This window comes from Drosophila obscura, unplaced genomic scaffold (genome assembly GCF_018151105.1).
Source record: "Drosophila obscura isolate BZ-5 IFL unplaced genomic scaffold, ASM1815110v1 contig_46, whole genome shotgun sequence".
Lineage (NCBI taxonomy): Eukaryota > Metazoa > Arthropoda > Insecta > Diptera > Drosophilidae > Drosophila > Drosophila obscura.
Genome location: NW_024542835.1, coordinates 896,593 through 919,460, shown reverse-complemented (window position 1 = coordinate 919,460; position 22,868 = coordinate 896,593). Strand labels below are relative to the sequence as shown.

At 41.9% G+C, this 22,868-nt stretch overlaps 1 protein-coding gene across 3 annotated transcripts; it reads right to left on the bottom strand.

The window, feature by feature from the left end:
* Nucleotides 1-303: 303 nt before the first annotated feature.
* Nucleotides 304-21,898, bottom strand: LOC111074607 (scavenger receptor class B member 1). Of its 3 annotated transcripts, none has more exons than XM_022367453.2 (10): nucleotides 13,736-14,379; nucleotides 6,883-6,974; nucleotides 6,453-6,613; nucleotides 6,242-6,386; nucleotides 4,283-4,711; nucleotides 4,085-4,202; nucleotides 3,421-3,587; nucleotides 2,160-2,285; nucleotides 1,487-2,077; nucleotides 304-1,030 (listed from the first exon to the last, which is right to left on the bottom strand). In XM_022367453.2, exons 1-10 carry the CDS (start codon nucleotides 14,040-14,042, stop codon nucleotides 875-877), a joined length of 2,292 nt encoding a protein of 763 aa, XP_022223145.2. In that variant the 5' UTR covers nucleotides 14,043-14,379; the 3' UTR covers nucleotides 304-874. The 3 variants fall into 3 exon arrangements, with proteins under 3 accessions (XP_022223145.2, XP_022223146.2, XP_022223148.2); XM_022367454.2 differs by lacking the exon at nucleotides 13,736-14,379 and adding an exon at nucleotides 9,178-9,325; XM_022367456.2 differs by lacking the exon at nucleotides 13,736-14,379 and adding an exon at nucleotides 21,683-21,898 and having other exon boundaries at nucleotides 305-1,030.
* Nucleotides 21,899-22,868: the final 970 nt, after the last annotated feature.

Below are 22,868 nucleotides of genomic sequence, written 5' to 3'. Positions count from 1 at the left end.
TATATATTTGCATTACAGTAAAATATGTTTGTGTGAGTTTTGTAATTAAAATATAATTATTAATATTTACGCATGGAACTTGAGAGGCGCATCTTGGCATCGAAAGAACCGCATGCGGCTCGCGGTCCGCAGGTGCCGACCCTGGGATATGGTGTTCCGTTCCTCCTCAGCACGTTCAGGGTTTCTTCGATACCAAATTTTTTGTATCGGATCATTTCAAATTCAATTCACAGCAATATATACTACAAAGAACGTATAGTTCCATTCAAATATGCATATGTACATACAAAAGAAAAAAGTTTCTTTATCTTTAAATAAAATGTCGCTTTTATTATTAGTATTATATTACTAAAAACTAAGACAACTACAATTCTACAGCAAAACGTTCAGTCCTGCTTATTAAATTCTGCTTCAATACAACATCACAGCAATTTTGAGCAACTCGAGTACAACACGTTGCAATTAACTAACTGATGTTTAGGTTATAATTTGCTTTAATTCATAGTTAAACTCAAATTAGGGTTGTCGCCTCATGGAGGCGACTACGGCTAAGACTACAATTTTGTATATGTACATAAACATTGCCATACCATACCCCTGCTAATTTTAACAATGGTATCTGGAGCTGGCTATTCACATAGGATGCATGGGTTCTGTTCTTCTTGGATAATTTGGACAACGACTATCGTTTTATTTTTTTGTTTTCTAAAGCTATCACAGTATTAAAACAGCAACTTGGCTTTTATATTATTTACACTAAATAAAATGCTATATAAAACCAAAACAGCGATGTTGATGCCCAATATGCCCAAACTACGACGCTACGATGAACTTAAAACTACCGACAACATAATCTACCAGCTAACTCAGAATTCTAAACGTGTTTGGGGTCTGTTCCCCCAAACTGATGGGGATGTGCGTAGGGCATCCAGCCTTTCCCATCGCTGCTGTCCACGTTCACATGGGAGCTGGAACTTTGAACAGAGGAGGGCGAGCTGGCGAATCCGCTGCTGACAAAGCTGACGGCCAACTAAAATAAGAAAAAAGAAAGCACATCGATTAATTAACATGTCAAAGTTATTCAATAGGTATTTAGATATTCAGACGTTTGCACACTCAGAACGTGCCATGTGAGAAATGGGTCCGCGAATTGTGCAGACTGTCGGTGGACCGAAAACGGGTTTGGTCTGCAAGCCATCAATTCATTTACGAGTAATGCTGTCGACTGGTTGACTTAACGAATTTTCATTAAACGTGCCCAGACATTTGGCTATAAACAACAGATTCGAATAATCAACGCCCGCCATAGACACGTTAGACGGCTTGGCGTCGTTTTCCTTACAAGGCGGTGGCTCTCCAGATGAAATGATATAACCGACCAGTGCTGGTATGTATAAAGTCGAGCACGTTTGCCTATTTAAGACCTCTTCTTAGACGAGTGCTCTACCCGAACGGCCACCCTTAGTCAGCAGAAACCTTCACTCACTTGATGCTTGGCTTCGGCTCCGCCCGCACTGCTGCCGGCCAACTCTGAATCCAGAGGGTTTTCGTCGAAGCACTCTATGCAGATGTCATCTTCTCCATTGCAGTGCTCGGCTTCTATGCAAGAGCTGGACGTCGTGGAGTTGCGGCTCAAGGTGAGGGTATCGCATTCGTTGCCCTCGTCGCTGCTCTCTCCTGCGTCTGACAGGGCAGGCTCCATTTCCAGAACGTATGCCGACTTACGACGACGCTGCTGGAAGGTCAAGTCCTCGTCCGTGGATCGTCCGATCACATGCTGCTTGTTGGCACCCGCCAAATTGTCTATCAACTTGAGTTCGCAGGGACTGTACACCTGATTGGTGGCACCTCCCGTTAGATTTTGAAGAAGATTCGCTCGGGCATTTTTTCCCTCAGAGATATTGGTTGCCTGGCGGGCATAGCTGGACATGTGGAGGGTGGCCCTCGTAATGGCGTAGCCTAAGAGCCCCACTCCCACAATTAGAGCAATCCAAAAGCCCAGAGGATTGACGAGCGGCAAGATATTCAGATAAAAATTGAATCGCGAGTCCAGTGAGTCCGGCAGGCTGGGCATCATCTGAAAATGACGCAAAAGATCAGTCACGGGCTCAATATGAGTACATAGTATATATGTACATATAATTGGGATTAGTAATTACAATTTCGAACCACAGCATCGGTGCAGTCAGGTGGCTGAACTTGGCGACTGCATCGAAATTGGTCAGATCCTTGAAATGCATGTTGATCTGCACTTTCACGGACAGCGATAGCGGTAGACCGGATTCCTGAAAGTAACAAAAAGGAAATATTGTGAGTAAATACACATATGTATGTATATATGTACATATGTTTGTATGGGTTGGTTGCCTGCTTTCCAAGCTCGACACCGTTTCGGCTGCACTTGGCCTAATTTTGGCTAATTGCACTTGAATGTAGGCCTGGCTATACGAAATATATGTACACAAATATGTATGTATGTATGTATGTACGTACACACGATATGATGTGGTAGTTGTCCTTAGTGATTTATCGAATTTTGAATTCGCGCATTTTGCCTTCTGGCATTGTTGTTGTTGCTATTCGTATTCCGTTTTGTTGCTTATGGTTTATTCATTGTATTTTTCATTTCGAAAAACCGGTAAAACTTGAGGCGAAATTGCTATTGACTGACTGACTGATCACTTGATCGAATCTTGCTCTGATTCGATACTATTCCAAAGCGCCAAAAGCTGGATAGCGACTCCGACTGCTAGTCATCTGGCCTGTGGGTGTCAAAGGCAATGCCAAAGGCTCAGTTGGCAATGATACTCGTATAGAAATTAATTAGGCAATTAATTGCTCTATTGAAAATAGGAAAGTTGAGCGGAAGCTCAATGCATACGTGCAAGCGTGCATAAAAGCAATGCCAATGCAAAATGGTTGGGATGCTAATGGCCGCAGAACATATTGCTTATGTTTAGTAGCTACTAAGCTGCTTGCCACTACACCTCTCGCCCATATTAACTTCCTGCTATGGATTCGCTTTTATTTGCGAATGAAAAGCGGCTAAATCGTGACATGTAACCAGTTTTAACGATTACTTAATTAGCCGGAAATGTAAATGCGAGTACATCGTACAGCCTCAATTCGTAAAGTTCTCCAATCTGGTCGGAAGCAGAGGAAATTGGAAGATAGCGGAAGATAACAGAATAACGGGGCACCTCAACTTTTGCACGCTTAAGTCGCAGCTTTTAGTTAATTGTGACATTTTTAGTACGAACGAACTCCTACTGACACATTGTAGCAGCTTCCCGACACTGTGACACTGATGATTTACACATCGAAAGTATTTGCTTTATTCAAAAATAAGTAGTAACAAGAAACACGGGCGAAAGGGTGGAATTTACTCCGCTAGTTAGTTGTACGAGATTATTCACTTACCGGTTGTATGACAAACGCCGACGAGTGCTGGGCCGGATCAGGATTCATGCCGGTAATATTCTGCTGCAGCCCCACATCACCATTCATGAAGTGGGGGAAGCTCAGGGAGATTGGGAAGCCGTAGTAGCAGTCAGTGACGTCAATGAGTCCCACCGGCTGGCAGTCACCTGTGAAGAATAGAGATAAACAGGACAATGATCGTTACAGGAGGGAGTCAACATCTTTCCACAGCAGTCCCCTCGAGCAACAAGGCGTTGCTCGACAAACTTTTTCCGTGACATTCCGTGACGTTTCATACCGAGTCTCAAGGGTATTGCCAAGAGTTGCTGCAAATAGCGTGTCTCTGGACTCAAGCGCACAGTTTTAAATTGCAAAAAACAGTAAAAAAAATAATAATACATATTGGAAGCGGCACGCGTGGTCCCCACGTGCGTCACTGCCTCAACTTTAGTAAACAGAAATTTTCCATACAAACTGGAAACTATGCTAAGAGTTGCTTGGGCAAAACGGAAAACTAGAACTAGACTAGTGCCTGAGACTCGGTTTATACAAGTACGAGTATTAATTGGAATGAGCTTTCGATTTTGAGTAAGCATCAACGCCTTATTTAATACTCGTATACGAGTAGTCTACAAATAAAGTGACATAACGACATGAGTCTTACCTTTGCGGCAGAAACACTTGTTGGCCTCATTAGTAGCCCCGTTGTCAAAGGCATTATCCTCGAAGACGTAGTTATAGCCCTTCAGACTGCCAAACGTTCGCTGCTCGCCCACACGATACTGGCGCCAAAAAAAGGAATCAATTCATAAATTGTATTTATGTTACGCGTCTGACTGAAGAACGTGCATTGAAAACTTACCAAATTGATGGGCCTGCACATGCTCTTTCTGAAGAACTTTATCGTCTCATTGGGGGCAATAAAGCTCTTGAACTTGGTGCCATCTGAGGCATACTCGATGTTGCTGCAGTGATCGCCCTGCCATTGGGGCAGAGTGGTTTCCCCGCGATAGGTGGCATATAAGCCGGATAGTGCCGGATTTGGCACGCCCGTGTAGAACGTCTCAAAGTCCGTGGAGAAATCGTACATGCGATCGATGAGCCCAACCTTCTCAAAGGATATCCAGTTGGGGAGGAAGGTATTGCCAAGCCTGGCCAATGCTGAGGGATATCCAAACATGAATTCTTTGGCAGTGGTCCGAACGATGGGCTCTGCCTGAGTGCTCTTAAAGAGGGCCTGCAGGGGCACTCGAACCCAGAACGGATGATTGGCAGTCAGGTGTGAGATGGCCTGGAAAGAGACATAAATATATGTAGAAACTTGTAAATGGATAGGCCTAGGTATAGAAAGTGTATTCGCGTGCTAAGATTCCACAGATAAAGTGCAGTTTTGATTCAGGTATAAAGTATAAAGTGGCTTCATGTGTGTAACTGCCTTCGCGGCAGCATCTAATAGTATCTAATATCGGTCTCAGCAGCTCGTTACTACAGGCTATTACAGTCAATAAATATTACATTTAATTAATACAAATTACGTATTTCCTGTGCTGCGGGATAGATTGATGGATTGATTGACTGGTTGACAAACTAGGCCCTATGCATTATTCAACGTTTTGGGCTCTGGACCCGGATCAAATGGCGTTGCGTTCTCTTCCGCCCCCTTCCGCCCTCTTCCTCTCTATCCTTCATTCCTTAGTTATTTCAGCTGATTGTCACCTAAACATCACCTAGAAGCAGGGCATCAGGCATAAATTAAGCAACTTTAGCTCTATGCTAATGAAAAATACTTGTAATTGAAACATCATTAAGACGACAATTAATTATAGTTTTTATAGGGGCATATACATATTAAATTTGTTTACGATTTTCAATTGACCCGAACGTCAAACGCGAAACGACGATTAATCAGTGAAAATTGCTGCCAATCATTTGACATTGGCAAACACGCCCCCCTCCGCCATAGCAATCGATTGAGGCAATAGTTCTCCTGGTTTCCAAGTCTCCAGTCTGAAGTCTCCTCCCATTATCGGTACATCTACACATGTACAGATCATATTTTATGTCCCGCAGGTAGACGTAGGGATTGCCCTGTCGGGCCCATTGTTGGCTAATTAATTGCCCGCCATTTAGTTAAACATACTCACAGTACTTTTTCTTCTCGCTGTCATTGTGGCTGTTAATGTGAATCGTTTATTGACCCAAATGCGGGGAGGGAGAGAGAGCCACTGCCCCACTGTTTGCCTCGCGAGGAGCTTCGTTGCAGGTTTGTTTTATCATACTGTTCCACACAGCGGAAATGATTATTTTTCGTCGTGTGCCAGGCACGCGATCGAACAGCCTGTGCTGTTTGTTTTTTCTGTACTGTGTACTCGGTCTTGGATCTTGGATGGCAAAGCAAACAGTGGGAAGTGCAGTGGGATAACAGTACTCTGCTCGTGTTTTGCATCTCCCAATTTGCATATCGAGATAGCGGTAGGGCCTGCCTGCCCTATTACGAGATATTACAAGTGAATGAACACGTCATAATTGGGACGGGGAATGACATCACTCGAGAGAGTGAGCCTTTCCGAAGGCTTGCCCATGTGGTTCATGACGTAAAGCAGTTTCCTCCACCTAAGCTTCTGAGCTTTCTGCTTGCAATGGCAAAACCTGTTGAGTATGCTAATGAAAATGACGGACAATCATCACTGAGTTGCCCACAGCGCGCTGTAGCACTGCAGGATGTGGAAGCACTTATAATCCTTGCAGAATACTTAACATAATAATACTCGTAGTATCCTATCAGATGTCACCATATGTATGTACATATACTCTTACTCACCAGCATGGCAATATTGAGCATTATCACCTTATCATCCTCTCGACGACCTTCGGACATATGCTCCTGCCAGACCAAAGGATGACTGGGAGTTGTCGACATGGTATTGTTCTCATTGAACGTGATGTTCTCGTGAGTCATAATCTCCCTATTGGAACGGGCGAGTGGGTTAGAAATGATTTCAGAGGTTCCGGATAATTTCCGGATAACTTACTTGTACACATATGGACCAACCTGCTCCACCTTGAGCTGTTCGCGGCCCGCTAGAAACGCCTCGGCATTGGTTATATTGAAGAGATAGATTTTTATATACAAATCGACTGGTGGCTGGGCCCAAAGATTGAAGATTTCGCCCTTGTCAGCCATTATCAACTTCTACAAAGATATCGTAAATAAAGTTCAGAGAGTTGTCGCCCGAGTAGCTCAACAACGCGCACAACTTGCAGGCACCTAAACCTAAACGAGCTGCATTTATGAAAGTACGTGCCAGCACCCGAAGGCTGAAGCTCCTCACTGGGACTTGGGGGCCTGGGGTCTGGTCTGGTGCGGGCTTCCAATAGGGGCATACTCACATAATTGGCAAACAATTTGACAAAGGCTAAGGCCGGCAGTTAAAAGCTTTAGTTTCTGTTTATTGGACTTACCCATTTGAATATCAAATCGTAGGGTTGAAATACTTTAACCAGCACCGCCGTTGTTATGGCCAAAAAACCAATCGCTAGAAGCAGAAATGCGCCTGCAAAATGAGAGATACAATATGAAAGATCGTACAATACATATAAATTTCCTCATTAAGTTCATTAAAATCAAATTTCATTATGAATAAATAGCCAGGCACGTGTACCACACGCGAAAATCGAAAAATGAAATGAAAAAATAGAATATTCATTGAATTACCATCTCCAAAACTGATCATCATTCCGTCTACTATGTACATACATACATTTTATGTATGTGATCAGCTTTGGCACACAAGCACACAAGAATATCGAGCGAGCTGATGTTTCTACCATACCCTGCTCCAAAGAGCTACTCCATGCATAGGTGCTAAAAATTAAATTTCTATCCGAACGTTTTTCGTCAGAAAGTTCGATTATTGGGACGGGTTCGTTGGGAATGTATGTATACAAATATTTAATAAAGTTAAATCGTTTCGCCTTCGAGATATGTACTTAAAAATGAAGCTGTAGCGCCTTTCTTTCCTGTTTGCATATCACAAAAGTCGACCTTGAGAATCGCAGTGGCCTGCCATGCCGCATGGAGTCTGTTGACACTCCCGACACTCTTACGGCTGCCTGCCTCACTGACGTGAATTATGTTAATTGCAGTGAATTGCATTATGCCGTACATGACAGACGCAGACAGCTGTGGACAGCAGCTGATCGGACGATTAGTATGTGTAAGTCAATCGGGCGATCTTCCAGCCGTGACGTATTGCGACCCTCGTGAGTCTCGTGAGTCTGATGGACTGTGAGAGACTGTGGGCGTTGGAATACTAGTATGCATACATACGTACATCCATGCATACATGTACATATGTATGTATGAATGTACGTCTTGTGTCAAATATGTGGCTCTAGCGTGTACGTAGTGTAAATTATTTGAATTTTATGGCCTATAAGTCACGATGCCCCGACTATTCTGAATGCGTGCATATAAATGTCTTCATTGAAACAATAGCAACAGAATAGCAACAATCACGTCGTCAGCAGAAAAATGCTTTGGTCATGTGAGAGTGCGCAAAATGGACAACCCGGCTAACTGTCCACCATTCCACCTGTTTTTCCCGTTTCCCAGGCAGCTTCTGCTTCTGCATCTGCATCCGCGATGCATCACATCTATTGTTGGGGCCATATGCATCTACATCGAAGACATAAATGCGTGGCCGGGACACGTGAAGCGAAATCGAAAAGATCTGCCGATAAACCATCTTCAGATGGAGAACCAGAACTGGTTGCTGATTATCATTCTGGGCAATCAACATTTATATTTGCTTTTAGTCGTCAGGCGTGCGCTAAAATAAACTCAAGCGTTTCTCCCTCTCTGGTGGCTTGTCAGAGAGGGGTGTGTTGTGTACTCCGGTGGAATTTTACTGATTTCTGGCTAGGGCCTGGGCCTCGACTCGTTTGGGCCCTAATGAGATACCTACTCTATAAAAATGAAGAAAGATGTGTATATTTTGTATGCAGTGGGAATGGGTTTCGCAATGCAGTGCATTGATGAGCTTGTTGCCGAGCGGATAGTACTCTTAGTTTCCTATTAGCAGTGGGATTCCCACACCAGTCAATCTGCCACATACTGCGAATCACTTATCACTCGGGCACTTGATTAACGATGCACACACATGTACATATTGTACACAACACATCGTCTAGCATAGGCCCAGATCTGATACATCGATGAATCAGCAAACCAAACCACTTCTGACGCGATCAACCGCATAGAGCATATCAACTTCGTAGTGGCCTTGCTCGGATCATTCTCTTGCTTTTGTCTCGTGTTCCTTGTGGTAATGACATTGACTTTGGCTTTGCCTTTGGCTTTGAACTTGTTCTCTTCTTCTTTCTATTCACTCTATACATACTTCAACGATCTCTGCGTCCTATCCTGCTGCGAGGGTCGTTGCATGCACTTCTATGCGCCAACCAGTTTCGAACAGACTTTCCATTCACAGCTTAATTCCCTCTACTTCCCACATCCCACTCCCCACACTCAACATCGTTCTTGCTTAAGTATTTTATGGCAAATATTTGTGTTGCTGCTTGCCCAGTTTCAGTATGGCCTTGGCTGGGCTGAGCGACTCTCTGGAATTTCCACATTCGATAGAAGTTCCTTGGAACCCCGGATCGCCGGCCCCACGGCTAACCGCAAGTTTGCTCGTACAAAGTGTTTTCGGAATGGTTTGCCTGTTTCTGTTTCTAAATCTGATTCTGGCTTACATATCACTTGGCGTCGGTTTCGCAACTGCTGGAAGTGGCGCAGCTTCTCCAGCGAGAAGCGACGGTGCGAGTACAGTGCGCCCAGAAATTCTTTTATCGACTGGCGCCGCATGCGGCGGCGCACCACAGTCATGATGGGAGGTGATGATGGGGGTTTTTCGTATTTGCAGTGTTCGTCAGGCCAGAGTCAAAATCAAACTAAGACTGAGTGACTCGCTGGGGCTCCGATGTGCCCTCGGGAACTTTCATTTCCTTTGAAATGATGTTTAATCGCCCAGAGGGCGTTTCTTTGGCTATGGCATGCGGTACGATACTTCGCAATCGCATGGCCTCCGATGTGCTCCATCAGAGTCATCCTCCCAATGCTGTCCAATCGCACCATCAACTGGTCTTATTATGATTTAAAGGGGGAAACCAACTATTGATAATCTGATATTCCAGTATAGTTTCCATGGCTCAGCTAGGGTATTCGATGGTCGCATTGCTGTAACCATTTCACATTTCTGCCTCTTAATTAATCACTTTGTATGCAGTGTTGACCGTTTCGTATTTGTGGCTAGATGCAAACGTCTAAAATGATGAACAAAGAACTTGGCAGTCGCACACACAGATGTACACGTACACGTACACGGTACTCAGTTCTCAGTTCTCAGCTCATATTTATTGAAATTGTGCTTGTACATGCAAATTATGTTGTGCTGTTCGGTGCTCTTTGTTTAATTGCTTTGTTTGTTTTGCCAAATATCGGCTTCGGAGAGTTCTGATTGGACTTGCCCGGCACGTACCGCCAGCTGTTGGTGCCTGCCACCCACCGAGCAGCCCTGCTCGTGGGAATGCGCCGCTTCATTGGCACTCCGCACACGCCACACCATACACGCGAACCCGCTTCAGTTCGAGTTCGAAGGGAGGGCCGGGGACAGAGGAAACTCTTGTGAGTCCCAAGTTTGTGGCTGCAGTCTTTTGTTTGACCCTCGAAAAACTAGAAGAATGCTGGGTAAATGGCGCTGACAACCCCACTTGGAGTAGTTTGGACTCGTTTCGGACGCTCTTCGGTGACGAGTGTGGGTCAAGCTCTATATAGTATCCATATCAGAGTTTCCTGGCTGCTCCGCTCGGTGATTAATGGCCATAGTAAAACCTTATTGGCCGGTCAGCAATATTGAAACCTGATTGGAGTCTTCAAACAATTTAGATTTATTCCTATGACGTCAGCCAATCAAAGTTCATTGAATCATCCACCACGAAGGTTACGTGGAAAAATGTTAAGTGAAAGTGTCAGCCGATCGAGACAATTCTTGCGCCTCCACTCCCAGGTTGCTTCACCTCACACACTTAACCCATTTGGGTCGGGGTCTACAGCTATGTACCTTCTCTGCCTGGCATCCCCGTGGGACACCTCTGCACTCGAGCCATGAATCACTTTTATTGCTCGCGGACAGATATCATCATGATCCAGCACCCAGCCAGCACATAGCACCCATAGCACTACAGATTTCTGTTTGCTCAACGGTGATTTGGCAATATTTGTGCTTAAGGTGGCGGGGAATTACCCATAGCCCCATACGCTAAGAGGAGGGATGGTCTGGAGCGTCAGGTCGTTGGATCATTGGAACGTTGAAGAGCTGAGAGAAGAGCCGATGCTGATGCCGATTCGACCCGAGACCGAAAGCTTCTATAGAGCCTTTTGAAACTGCTGACAAGTGTAACCAACGCTGCCGCCAATTGATTGCGTCGTAAGCAGATGGATGCTGGATGTTGGATGTTGGATGCTGGATACTATATGCTGCAACATGCCGCAAACTCTTGCCTGGGCTGAGTCACTATTGCAAGCAAACATTTTTAATGGGACTTATTTGATTTTCTTGTCCGCTGCGCCTGTGTGCCTGAGTGCCTGGGTTCCTCCATCCTCTTGTTGTGGGGTGTTTAAAAAATTAAACTCAAACTAGAATTCGCCTCCTCAATAATTATAATTATGGATGCCATGCCCCAAACTTGTTTTGCTACTTTAGCCAAACATATCACGGGCCAGGCTGGTGCCGTGCCCACCCAGTGGGTCTCCCTTCTCTTTAATCACCGCCAGATCGGTCTGCCCATAACTTGATGCGTCTCAATCAATATGGTGGGTATGTAGAATGTCTTGGGGATCTATTCTGTTTTTCGGATTTTATTTCGCGTGTGTTCTTTGTGTCTACTTTGTGATTTGGGCATTATCTATGTGTCCGCTTTTTTGCATAAATAATTTTGCACGTCGAACAAGAACAAAAATAACTTATAACGTATAACGTATAAATAAAACCCATCCGACAATCCTGTTTGGCCATGAACAGGCACTTTTTTATTGTAATTATTTATTGTGAGGCATTCGCCTTTGATAACCGCAACAAGCCACATCACATTTGTTCGCTGGCCAATTTATGCGAGCGAGGCGCGAAACTTGTCTGTTCGGTTCGGTTTTTGGGTCTGACTTGGACTTGGACTGGGACTGGGACCGCCCCCAAATGAATAATAAATGTGAGGCCGTCGAAATTCCCAATCAAGTCGCCACCAAATATTATTCTGCATCGTATCTTCTGTTTACTCCGAAGAAACTTTCTGGCATTGCACTCGACTCGTGGAATAGAAAAGCATCTGCAATTTGTCAACGATTATGTATCTCTAGAGTCTAGTCTAGACTCTGCTGAACGGTGTATTGACTGGTCCTTTGCATTTTCAAATCAATTTTGACTTCATATGTATATTGTTGTGCATTCGGTTTACCGGGGAACTGCTTTGATCTGATTCATAGATTTTGGTGGCCTGTGTCAATGCTCTCGGCCAAACTGATCTCATATGCATATACATATGTATGTTCATATTCATATCAACCTGTTCTTTGGCCGCCAACGGAAACTATATGGATAAACGTACCAACGTATCGGTTAATATCTACATACGCATATACTACGTACAATATATTAATCTTAGTTTATCTCAGCTCGAGCCATACAATAATTGGCAAACAAACCCTACGTAAGTTAAATTCATCCACAGAACCTACATACATACATTATTGTGTATATGTACATGTGTATACATGTGTACGTATGTATGTACATATGTGATGTTCCTTCCAGAAAGGAACGAAATTCCAGCAAAAGATAGCCAATTAAGGAGTTAATTGCAGACACGGCTCTTTTATATTTTTTGCGTAATCCAAAAATCAAAAGATAATTGCTTAAACCCTATCTGAACCCTGACCCCTGTGTCTATCAATTAATTCTGTGTGCTTTTCGTTCTGGCACTGGTGCACGTGGACTCTATTCAGCGTTTAATTTTGATTAAAGGAAACGGTCTCAATTTGCAGTTGATTGAGTTCTGGCATCATTAAATTATTGGCAAAGTGAACTACAGATCAGAATTGATTCCTGACGTGCCCATTTGTATATTTTACAATATTACATCCCTCCTGTTTGATTTGACTAATTCCAATCGGACAAAATCGTATAAGGAAGTACTCAGCACATGCTTTAACCAATGTTCATATCACTTGAAGCCAAATAAAATACTCGTACTGAGTGCGCACATACTCGTAACTGCAAGTGTATGTACATATGTATGTACATATGCATGCAGTATGTATGTATACGTATCTTTTGCTATAGCATTATTAAGTGTTTGTACTTTTCTTCAGAACACACATACTTTGAAAGTTCTGCAAATGAAAGTGTTCGAAATTTCGTGCTGTTCACGACCTCGACGTTAGCGAAAATACGAGTAATCAAGCTGTTTTTCTAGGTAAAGTTTTTGCCGAATTTCGCTTGTACCGCATATGCAGTGGTCTAAGCACACAGCTAGGTCGCCGCCAGCTGCAATCACAGAGGTCAGCGTTGATATGCGGCTGCTGCTACACTTGTCATTTCGATCGGCTGTAATTCGAAACTTGAACTTGCCTCACAGCTCAAACAGTCATTTGTACATACAGTACACACGTACATAATATATGTACATACATATGTATATGGAAAGTGGGATATGTATCGATTACGAGCATGTTATGGTCAAGTTCAGGGTCCAACTGCATTGGCAATTGCATTGGTAATTGATTCGGAAGCACTTTGGGCCCGCTCTTTCGGATCTTGTTTGGCTTATAGCACGACAAGATAGTTCGAGAAGACTTCGAGCCAAACTATGTCATTGTCGAATCGGCTTTGGCTTTTGTTCATTTTTGAATTTTGCTAATCAAAGCAACAACAAACATAAAGTGCTATGCTAAACAGCTTTGATGGCTTTTTGTGAGCCGTTCGTATCGTATCTTATCGCATCGTATCGTATCGTTTCGTTTCTTGTTTGTTTGTTCCGCATGTGGCAGAAGCGCGCGGTTAAAAACGCCTCGAACAACAACGTTTCATAATTAATGCAGCTCGAAATGATCTTCAGGCAATCGCTTCAGACGCACAGACGCAGAAGCAGAAGAGGGTGAAGCTTAGAAATTTCTAGATATCGACCGCATCACGCCTGCAGCTGTACAGCTCGAGGGCTTCAAGAGACCATTACGAGTACTCGAATTATTACAACTTACGTGTGGGAACTCGATTGCGTTTGCCTTGGTTTGGCTCGTTGAAGAAGCTGCCCAGGATGTCCATCGGCTTCATCGAGCGATTCGCCTTGAGGCTCTTTCGGCGCTGGGCCCTCTGCAGAGCGGCTAGAGCGGCCGAGGCGGCGACAGGATCCGCTTCAGGCAAGGCACACATGCTGGATCCTGTTGGCATCATCGACATCGATTGCTGGTGGCCGTTGCCGTTGGCGCTGGCGTTGGCGGTGGCCTCTTCATCGCTCACACAAACTGCACTATAACGTCGCGCAAACATTTTGCCAAAGTCCTTCATAATAACAGTTTGTGTTTGGATACTTCGGGGGACATAAATATATATTCTCTGCGAGTCTTTAAGTTTCTTACTGTTTCTTTTACGTTTACGTTTACGTTTACTTTTGCTTTTACTTTTAACTGCGTTCGTTTTCTGTTAACACATTTATTACACTTTGCTTGAAATATTTCAAATGATCTTTTCAGCCGCGGCACTTAAAAACTAGTGTTGGCCTTTGCTGCTGCAGCTCCTGGATCATGAATTCAGAATTCCCTTTGTATCTTATCTTATTTGTATCTTGTAGCTGGACTTGGGCCTAAGCGCGTTGGCGTCCGTTCGCTAGCAATGCTCGCTTATGAATGAAAACACGGACGTGATGCGATCGACCAGGTAACGTACGGCTTTAGTTTAGTAAGATCATCTAGAGAGGGAGAGCTGCCAAAGGCCAGCGAGAGAGTGAGAGTGCGAATGCGAGTGCTAGTGCTAGTGCGAGAGGGGAGCGCGAGCGAACCCGTCCTAGGGTCTCTGTCGTGTCTCTCCTCGCGGCGATGGCCTACGTTACGTTGACACGCCGACGCTACGTAGCTGGCAACAACTCGCAGCTCGCAGTTAGCTCAGCTGTTGCTTTATTTTGAGCCGGTCTTCTGATCGATCTAAACCAGAAGCAAAAGCAGAAGCCACAGTCAGAGCCACTGCCAGAGCTAGAAGGAGCTTAAGTCCAAACCTGTTTGGATCTAGGCTGGGATGCTATAGCCGGCCCGGTCTGGGCCTCGACCATGCCATGTCTGGGAAATACCATGCCTTGCCGGCTGACTCGTCCGTGTCTTGGACGCCACATTACTCATACGACGCGTGGTTGGCCAGAATGGAAAACTTTTTGGTATTTAAATTTAACAAGATTCAATCGAGCTCCAGTCCGTCTCGATGTCCGTCAAAATACGCAGTTCAAATAATGTTTATTATTTTTCCGTCCGTAAACAAAGTCGCCGTTTATGTGTCTGCGCCGAAATACTCGTATTTCTAAAAAGTCTTGTCCAGCGGTTTTTATTTTTTTTATTTTTTGTTGTCATTTAATAAAAGACAAATTACATTCCACGTCTCTGGACTGAGTCTCTGGGATTTTGAATCAGCGTCGAATTCGGCTTGTTTGGTTTAGAAATTTCACGAACTAACAGGGGCCTAAAGGCTAATGATAGGGCGGCGGAGAGCTGGAACTTGTCTGTTGTGGCTTGTCTACTGGGTGGAGTGGACAATGGAACTATGGATTTACTTTTGAACGGTTTTGGAACACGCCCCTCGCCATACCGACGCGTTTGCTAACACTTAAGTGGCTTGATATGGTGTTCATTCGATTGGCTCTGACAGGTGGGGAGAGTAATACTCCTAGAAAATCGATCTCGTATTTGGGAGCTGCCATCATCAGTGCTGCAGAGTGCTGAAGAGTGCTGACTGATGTCGATTGAACGGATTTCTCAACTTTAAGTATTGGGTGCACTGCTTATTTGAAAGCTATTTTCCGTTGCGTTTTGAAATTTTTGTACCCTAGAAGTGGGTGTTATGCAGTTGAATGAATTTCTGTGCTGACTCCGACCACATTGGGTACCTTTCTTACTTAGTACGAGCATATTCTTCATTAGCATCAACAGTCGAATGTCCTTTAGTTTTAAACTTAGACAAGTGTTTGCACAGAGCTGTATTTCGGTTCTAAGCAATTACTGCCCTCACCAAAAAAATTAAGGGGGCGGTTCTGAACGTTCTGACGTTCCGGTACCCGAAAAGCAAAAGTATTGGACGCAACTCTTCCTTTGTTTGTTTTTATTTATTTGATTTGTATTTGGCTTCTCCATGCCCCAATTTAAATTGCACTTGCCTGATTAACATTATCAATTGAACTCTAGTCTATTTCTGTTCCCAAATCTAATGTAAATTATTTTAATTTGTTGTATTTGGATTTGTATTTGGTTTTTGGTTGCGCTCAAGTCTGCTCGGAGAGGGTAGGGAACCTGCAACTATTGTGATTCCGTTGGAAATTAAATATACATGAGCCAAGAAGCGAGAACCTGCTCGCAATTCAGGTGGGCTATGGCTACCCATTCTAGGGCGCAACGGCGCGACGTCAGTGCTATCAATACTAATGATAGTGCCGGAGATTGCTAATAACTCCTGACCCTTGTGAACCCTGTGACTGTTGATGTAGTTGTTTCGAAAGTCAGTCGCAATTACGAGTAATATTTAATAAAATCGAAACGGCGACTGGACTGACACTACCATTAATAAGGGCGAGTTAGCATTAGCCAACCAAACGCGCTAATTGGAGATGGATCCGCCAAATGGACCCACGGACCGAAAGGAATCAGAACGGAATGCGATGCAATGGGAATGATCCGTACAATGAATTGGAAAATGGCCAATTAACGCCAACTTATATCAATAACACATTTCATTGTGATACCCTGTTCGCCGATTGAACGGTGAGGCTACCTTATATGCAGAGTAGGCTCCTTTGTCCCTTCCCTTCATTTTAAAAATTGAACGATTGAACTATTGACAATACGATTTGGGTTGCATCCAGTTCAAGACATAGCCTCCGCTTCCCTCGCCATTAAAAAAGTATATAGATTAGAGCAAAGATTGTCTTAGATTGTCAATCATCTGGGTTACACGGTTATTCACTCTACAGGAAAAAAATGCCCAAATGCGCTCAAAAATGCCCAGTATTTCGCTTTTAGCTTTTAATAATTGCATATGTGGCTAGCAAGCTATGAAGGCATACAACTGGCTAATTGCAATTCCAATTTGTTAACTAATTCTGGGAAATGTAGTAGAAAAAAAATAATCAAAGCAGCAGCAACAATTATTATAATGAAAACATCACATTGCACATATGTAAAAATATACATATGTATGTATGCATGTCAAACCATCACATCTGCATGGTACATATGTATGTGTTGTACAAATTCATTCAATTATTTTGATTCTCACAAAGAAACGCCTGGCCTACACCGGTCACCCCGACATCCCACGCTCTCAAGACATACAATCCTATACTATATTTTTATACAATTAGTTTTTAAATTTTTGATAATTTTTTTTATTTGTGTATTGTGTTTTTATTTTTATATGATCAAAAATGCGAGTTCAAACGTCTTTGGCAAGGCCACGGCCTGGCTTTAACAATGAAATAGATTGATATCTCCTCAGGCTCTCCTCTTTATTGGAAACTAAACATTTGAACGTTGATGTGGGTTGTTGTTGTTATGGTTGTTGTGATGCTGGTCTTATACATATATATATGTATATTCTTTATTAATGAATCAGAGATTAACGGCAAATGAAACGTCAATGCGGAAATTATTTAAATAAGAAATACAAATTTAGTAACAATAAGCCAGCAAAAACAGACAAATTTTAATAATCAATTTAATTATCTGTTGGAAAATGCATGGTATCGCATAGTTCTATGACACATTTGCATGCAATTCAAAATGAAAAAGTATACGGAAAATACATTTAGCTAATGTGAACATTTTGTATAATATTTTATTGCACTGCGAAAAGGTGTGGAATGTCAGAACTGCATGCGCCTAAGATTTACATTTGGTTTTGAAAACATGTCACATTCCAGTTTAAAAGGGATAAGATCATTCTTTGTCTGTTTTTATAGCATCCCATGCGGCATAGTTAAATAAATATGTACGTTTATGTAACTATTGGCTACGGATGTAAATTAATGAGATTTTAGTACACAAAATTAATGTTATAAAAAGGGTATTCCGCAGTTGGGAGTCGCTCAAGGCTGTCTATATTCTGATTCTTCCGTACTAGACATCTATGACCCTATTCAAGTGCAATTTGATATTTCGATTAGTAGCCAATTGATGAAATTAATGTAAGCAAAAGTACTTGAAAACGATCAACCATTAGCATGAATACTCCCAGAAAGGTCGACAAATGTAATTTATCATAGCTGGAGCTTGAGTTTATGTTGGGAGTATGATGATGAGTTGTTTGTAATGAGTAGGTTCTCTCCAGGTATGCAATATTGATGTGGCACAACTGTACTTGCAATCAATTGAAATAGATGGACGACAGCCGATTTGTTAGTTTCCCTAGTTAAATCATTTGTCGATCATTAGCTCTCCCTATCATTTTTACTCGTTTCTGAGAGGCAATCAGTCAAAAAGGCTTTTGCTATATTAGAGAACTTGTTTCCCTCCGCTTTGCTCAGTGCTTGATTAATGATATGATACGAGTGTAGGCGAAGCCCCCATCCATCCCCCACACCCATTAACCACTGATGAGATATCTAATCAGTAATATCAGCAAACAATATCTAGAAAAATGCAATGCAATAAGTGCCAGAGGAGAGTGGAAAAAAAGTACAAACGAACTTCGAGCAATGCCATAAATCGGAAGACTTTGTAAACTAGCCATAGCAGGCATGCAAATTTTTACCAACGGACGCCAAATTTGTGTCTGTGGTTAACAACTCGTACTTCACTGGGCAAAGCGAACTTTGCACTTGTCCGGATCAACACATGCTGCTAATGCTACTGCAATTATCCCGCAATTATCAATTAACATTGTTTCTGAATCGATTCTTGATTTCTTCAAGTGCAAACACGGCGGTAATTAAAGCTGCTCCGGTTACGGCTCTGGATCGACAGTAATACGTACGTTAGAGTTTAATAATGTGCTTGGAATGGGTGTTTGACTTGTTCCGGTTGTAGCTTTTTGTTGGAGTACTAGTACTCCAATCCATACACAATACACATGTAACTGTAATACGACCTGGCAACTAGTCAACGGGATGTTGACACGTAGCTCGTAGCTATTGAGCTACGCTAAATCCTCGAAACCATCAGCCTATTAATTGCCTTTAATTAAGTCATCGCTTCACAGGTTACAGCCAAGTTCAATCTGATATCGTTATCCATATCCCCCATGTGCGATGTGTGTCTGCTTTTTCTGCTGTGTCAGGCTGATGCAGGCAAGGAACTTCCCCTGTCAGACAAAAAAATTAAGCAATCTTAACCAAAACATACGCAATGAGCTAAGAATATTCAACACAAAAATAAAAGGCAGGCGTTTTGCCGAAACAATTTCATGATACAGGCAACAACTCGATCGAAGAACAGGTCGCGTCGTCATAGTATGTACATATGTATATCTGTATGTATGATAGTATGCACGTTATTTACGAGAATACCCATATGTATGTACATATGTATGTATATATTTTGAGTCAGCACTTTTCTTTGATGTGCTGAAGAGCTGCTTGCTGATGATGTTTTATCTCTTTTTCATCTTCTACTTTTTAAGAAGCTTGTGAAAAGAACTTTGTCTTATTGGCATAACAAATTGCTATGTGGACGAAATATTATATGTTTATATATATGTAGTGAATCGAAAAGAACTTCGGTTCGCAAAACGTTGATTGAATGCTCTGGAAACAGAATAGAATTGACCAGAACCAGATAAATAGAGTAAAAATGCATACTATTAAAGATTTTTGCTAGCGGAAAAAATATAATAAAATATCCAAATCAAAAGGAATAGAGATATTTATAATATTAGTCATAGAATGACAAACCGAGTATATCTATCGTTGTCCGGCTATCCGTCTGGCTTTTTTTCAGTCGGCTTCCACGTACGATATGTAAAAAAACTAATAAAACCCTGAGTTCGATAGCTAGTAGCTACATATCTCAACGACATTTTCCTCTACACACATAGTTCATATAGAATCATTTTTACAAGTCGGCCGGATTGGACTATATATATGTATATAGACTAGGATAAAAAATAACTTTTTGCTGGACTCTTCACTTACTCAAGCGAAAGCGGTAGGAGAGTGTTTAATTTGTTATTGTCTGAAGCTGGAGGCGTATATTGTCATATGGGAATATGAAAATTCATAGAGGCAGAGCCAAAACCGCTGAAAAGATTTACGGATATTTTGACGCCATATTGCTCACTTTACGTGTGATTTTCAACGCCATATATTTCAAAGTATACTTTTAATGGCCGTCGGCGATCTACAAAGTATACATATGAAATTCGTCGCGCTTTTCTGAATTTGTTCAGATTATATTCTGTCGCTAAGCCTGCCAAGCCTTACAATAATTTGTAAGTACCCCTTCGGGAGCACAGCAGGAGCGTGTGATTTTATTTTGGTTTGTTTTGTCCATGTTTTGCGTATTTCAGTTGGCTAATCATGAATTTGCAAAAAAATTATTGGTGAATCAACAATTTATTCACAAAAATGCTGTGAAGAATTTCAAACCACCTACTGGTTGTGTTTTAGAATTTAAATACAAAAATTAATTTGTTATGCGTCGAAAATTAAACGTATCAGGGAGTGCTTCGGTTTTTGGAAAAAGGCATAATAATAACGATGTACATACATATGTACATATGTAAGAGTATGTATATTCAAAATTACAGTAGCACAGAATTAAGCATTACGTTCGTTCGCGTGGCGAGCCGGGCGATCGATGTCTGTGGATTGGTCATGGCCTTGTAACAGTTTTTCCATCGCAAGTAGCGTACAACACATTGCTAACTACGAGTATTTATGTACATATGTACATGTGTATGTAGCATATGTATACCTCTGATTGATCGGCTGGATTGGGTATTATCAGTGCTGCGAGTCGAGCCAAGTTCAAGTTCACGCATCTCAAGTACGACTCAGTGACCATCCAGGCAACAGCTTACGTACATGTGTATGTATGTAATCAATTTAAGCGACAATCAAATTGTTTTATGTCAGGTATACAGCTTACAAGCATTTAAAAGCCCATTAATACCCATAAGCGCAGCGCAGTCGAGTATAATAATTAAACAAAAAAGCTTACTTGTAATTCCCAAGTAGAGCTTAAATGTCCGAGCATAATGAAGACATTTAGAGGCTGCTGATGGTCATAAAAATATCCATAAACAATGCTCTAATTATATGGATTATGGTTGGGGACATTAATTTTGAAAAAAATATTGAAGCAAATTGTGTGAGAATTTAATTATCGCCATGGGGAGGGACGTAGTGTGTGACAAATGGGCTATCTGTACAAAATGTATTTATTATCTATTTCGTTTGGATCTAATAAGTGTAGTGTCTAAAAGTAAGTGAAGATCAAAGAACTAAAAATGGTATCTTGTGCCAAGTTATTTTCATGGCTATTCCCTTAGCCTCTAATCTACCCTTTTGAGAATTTCAATCCCTGATTATTGTGATATCTGATACTCGGTAGCGGGTACATTGATCTCTGGACAATCTGAAAAAGCTCGCCCGCCATTTGGTGTTGTATAACTGCCAATCAATGATGATGACCGAAGTGACCCCCCAGCTAAAATATATAAATTAATTAAAATAATCTAGAAAACTGTCTAAAAGTACACATTTATATAGAAAGAATCTCAAAATGTAAAGATCGCGATCTCAATTCATATTAATATATAATATTAGTTAAATGCATTTAGTGTGTTGTATGTACATACATATGTACATAACGTACATAACATAATTTATCAGTATAATCAGCGTTTGCTAATCCATTTGTTTGGAAATTGGTTTTTGTTTTTTGGTTGATGGTTGTCTCCCCAAATAGTATTTTCATTTTCTACATCTATTTCTGCAGTAGTATATCGTAACTTACTCTTTTGCATCACTAACATTGTTGTTGCTTTTATTTGGGTTTCGCGTTTGTTAATTGTTAATTGGATTATGGTACTTCATACACACACCGACGACGGTAAGCTCTCTGAAGGAGAAGGGTAACTCGTAGTAACTTCTCGGAAATGGGAGCCGGTATTTCAGATTATCCGCGCCGCGCAATTACAAGATGGGCTGGTGACTGCTAGCAATTAAATGAATCCGATTTCCTGAACATCTTGAGTGATTGAAATGTTTTTATTAAATTTCGTTATTTAATGTCCGACATCGGAATTTACATACACACAAATGTATTATAATTTAGTACATTCGCTCGGTTCGAGCAGAGCTTTTTCGAACGATGCCGAACGAACGAGCTTATCAGAAGCTCTACAGCAGCCAAGAATCAGGCTGAGGAACAGACAATGACAATGGAAGTAACAGGAACGAGGGTATTTCCAAGTTATATGTACATACATATGTACATATGTACAAATGTATGTAAGTCCAAGTTTTGGAATTGCCCAAACAGCTGTCCGGACTCAGGAGTCGGTTAACTCCTGATCGTGAACCTCTCTTTTGGGAAAAATACATGCATACATACTACGAGTATGTATGTATGTATGTATATGTATGTATGTATGTATGTATGTATGTATGTATGTAGAAAAACACACACAAGTGGATCGGACCGCTTCTATTTAAATGGTTAATCAGCATGTGCACTATTGAAGTCGGTTTATTTTTGCTGTTGTCACACCATGAAATGTCGTAGGCCCAATTACCCAAATCCCTGAACTCATTTTCTTCATTTATTTCCTTATTTATTTCATTATTTTTATTCACACACAGGCAGCCAGACAGGCACGCAACAAAACCGACTAACTGGCAGACTTCACGAAAAGAAAAGACTTCAAAGAAAATGTTTAATCAAAATAGTAAAGTATCCCAGCCACTGCCGGAGCCAGAGAAGTCGTTGAACGAAGACAAAAACGGCGACGCAGAAACAAAAGGAAATCTAAAGGCAAAAGCACGATAGCAGAAGTCCGAAATGAGAGACTGAAGGAGAGACTTTGCTCTTTCTCTCGTTCTGTGTACTTCATTTCCTCTCCTCCTCTCACTAAGCAAGAAGCATATCAACTAACTGTACATGTCTTCCACTTGGAAAACTCTAGTTTTGTGATACGAAG

Excerpts from the sequence above, each read along its gene's own strand:
- LOC111074607 (XM_022367453.2), bottom strand. The coding sequence starts at position 14,042 with ATGAAGGACTTTGGCAAAATGTTTGCGCGACGTTATAGTGCAGTTTGT. Across the intron at positions 6,387-6,452 it reads GTTGGTCCATATGTGTACAA|GGAGATTATGACTCACGAGA; the intron begins GTAAGTTATCCG and ends CCGTTCCAATAG. Across the intron at positions 4,712-6,241 it reads TGCTCAATATTGCCATGCTG|GCCATCTCACACCTGACTGC; the intron begins GTGAGTAAGAGT and ends GTCTCTTTCCAG.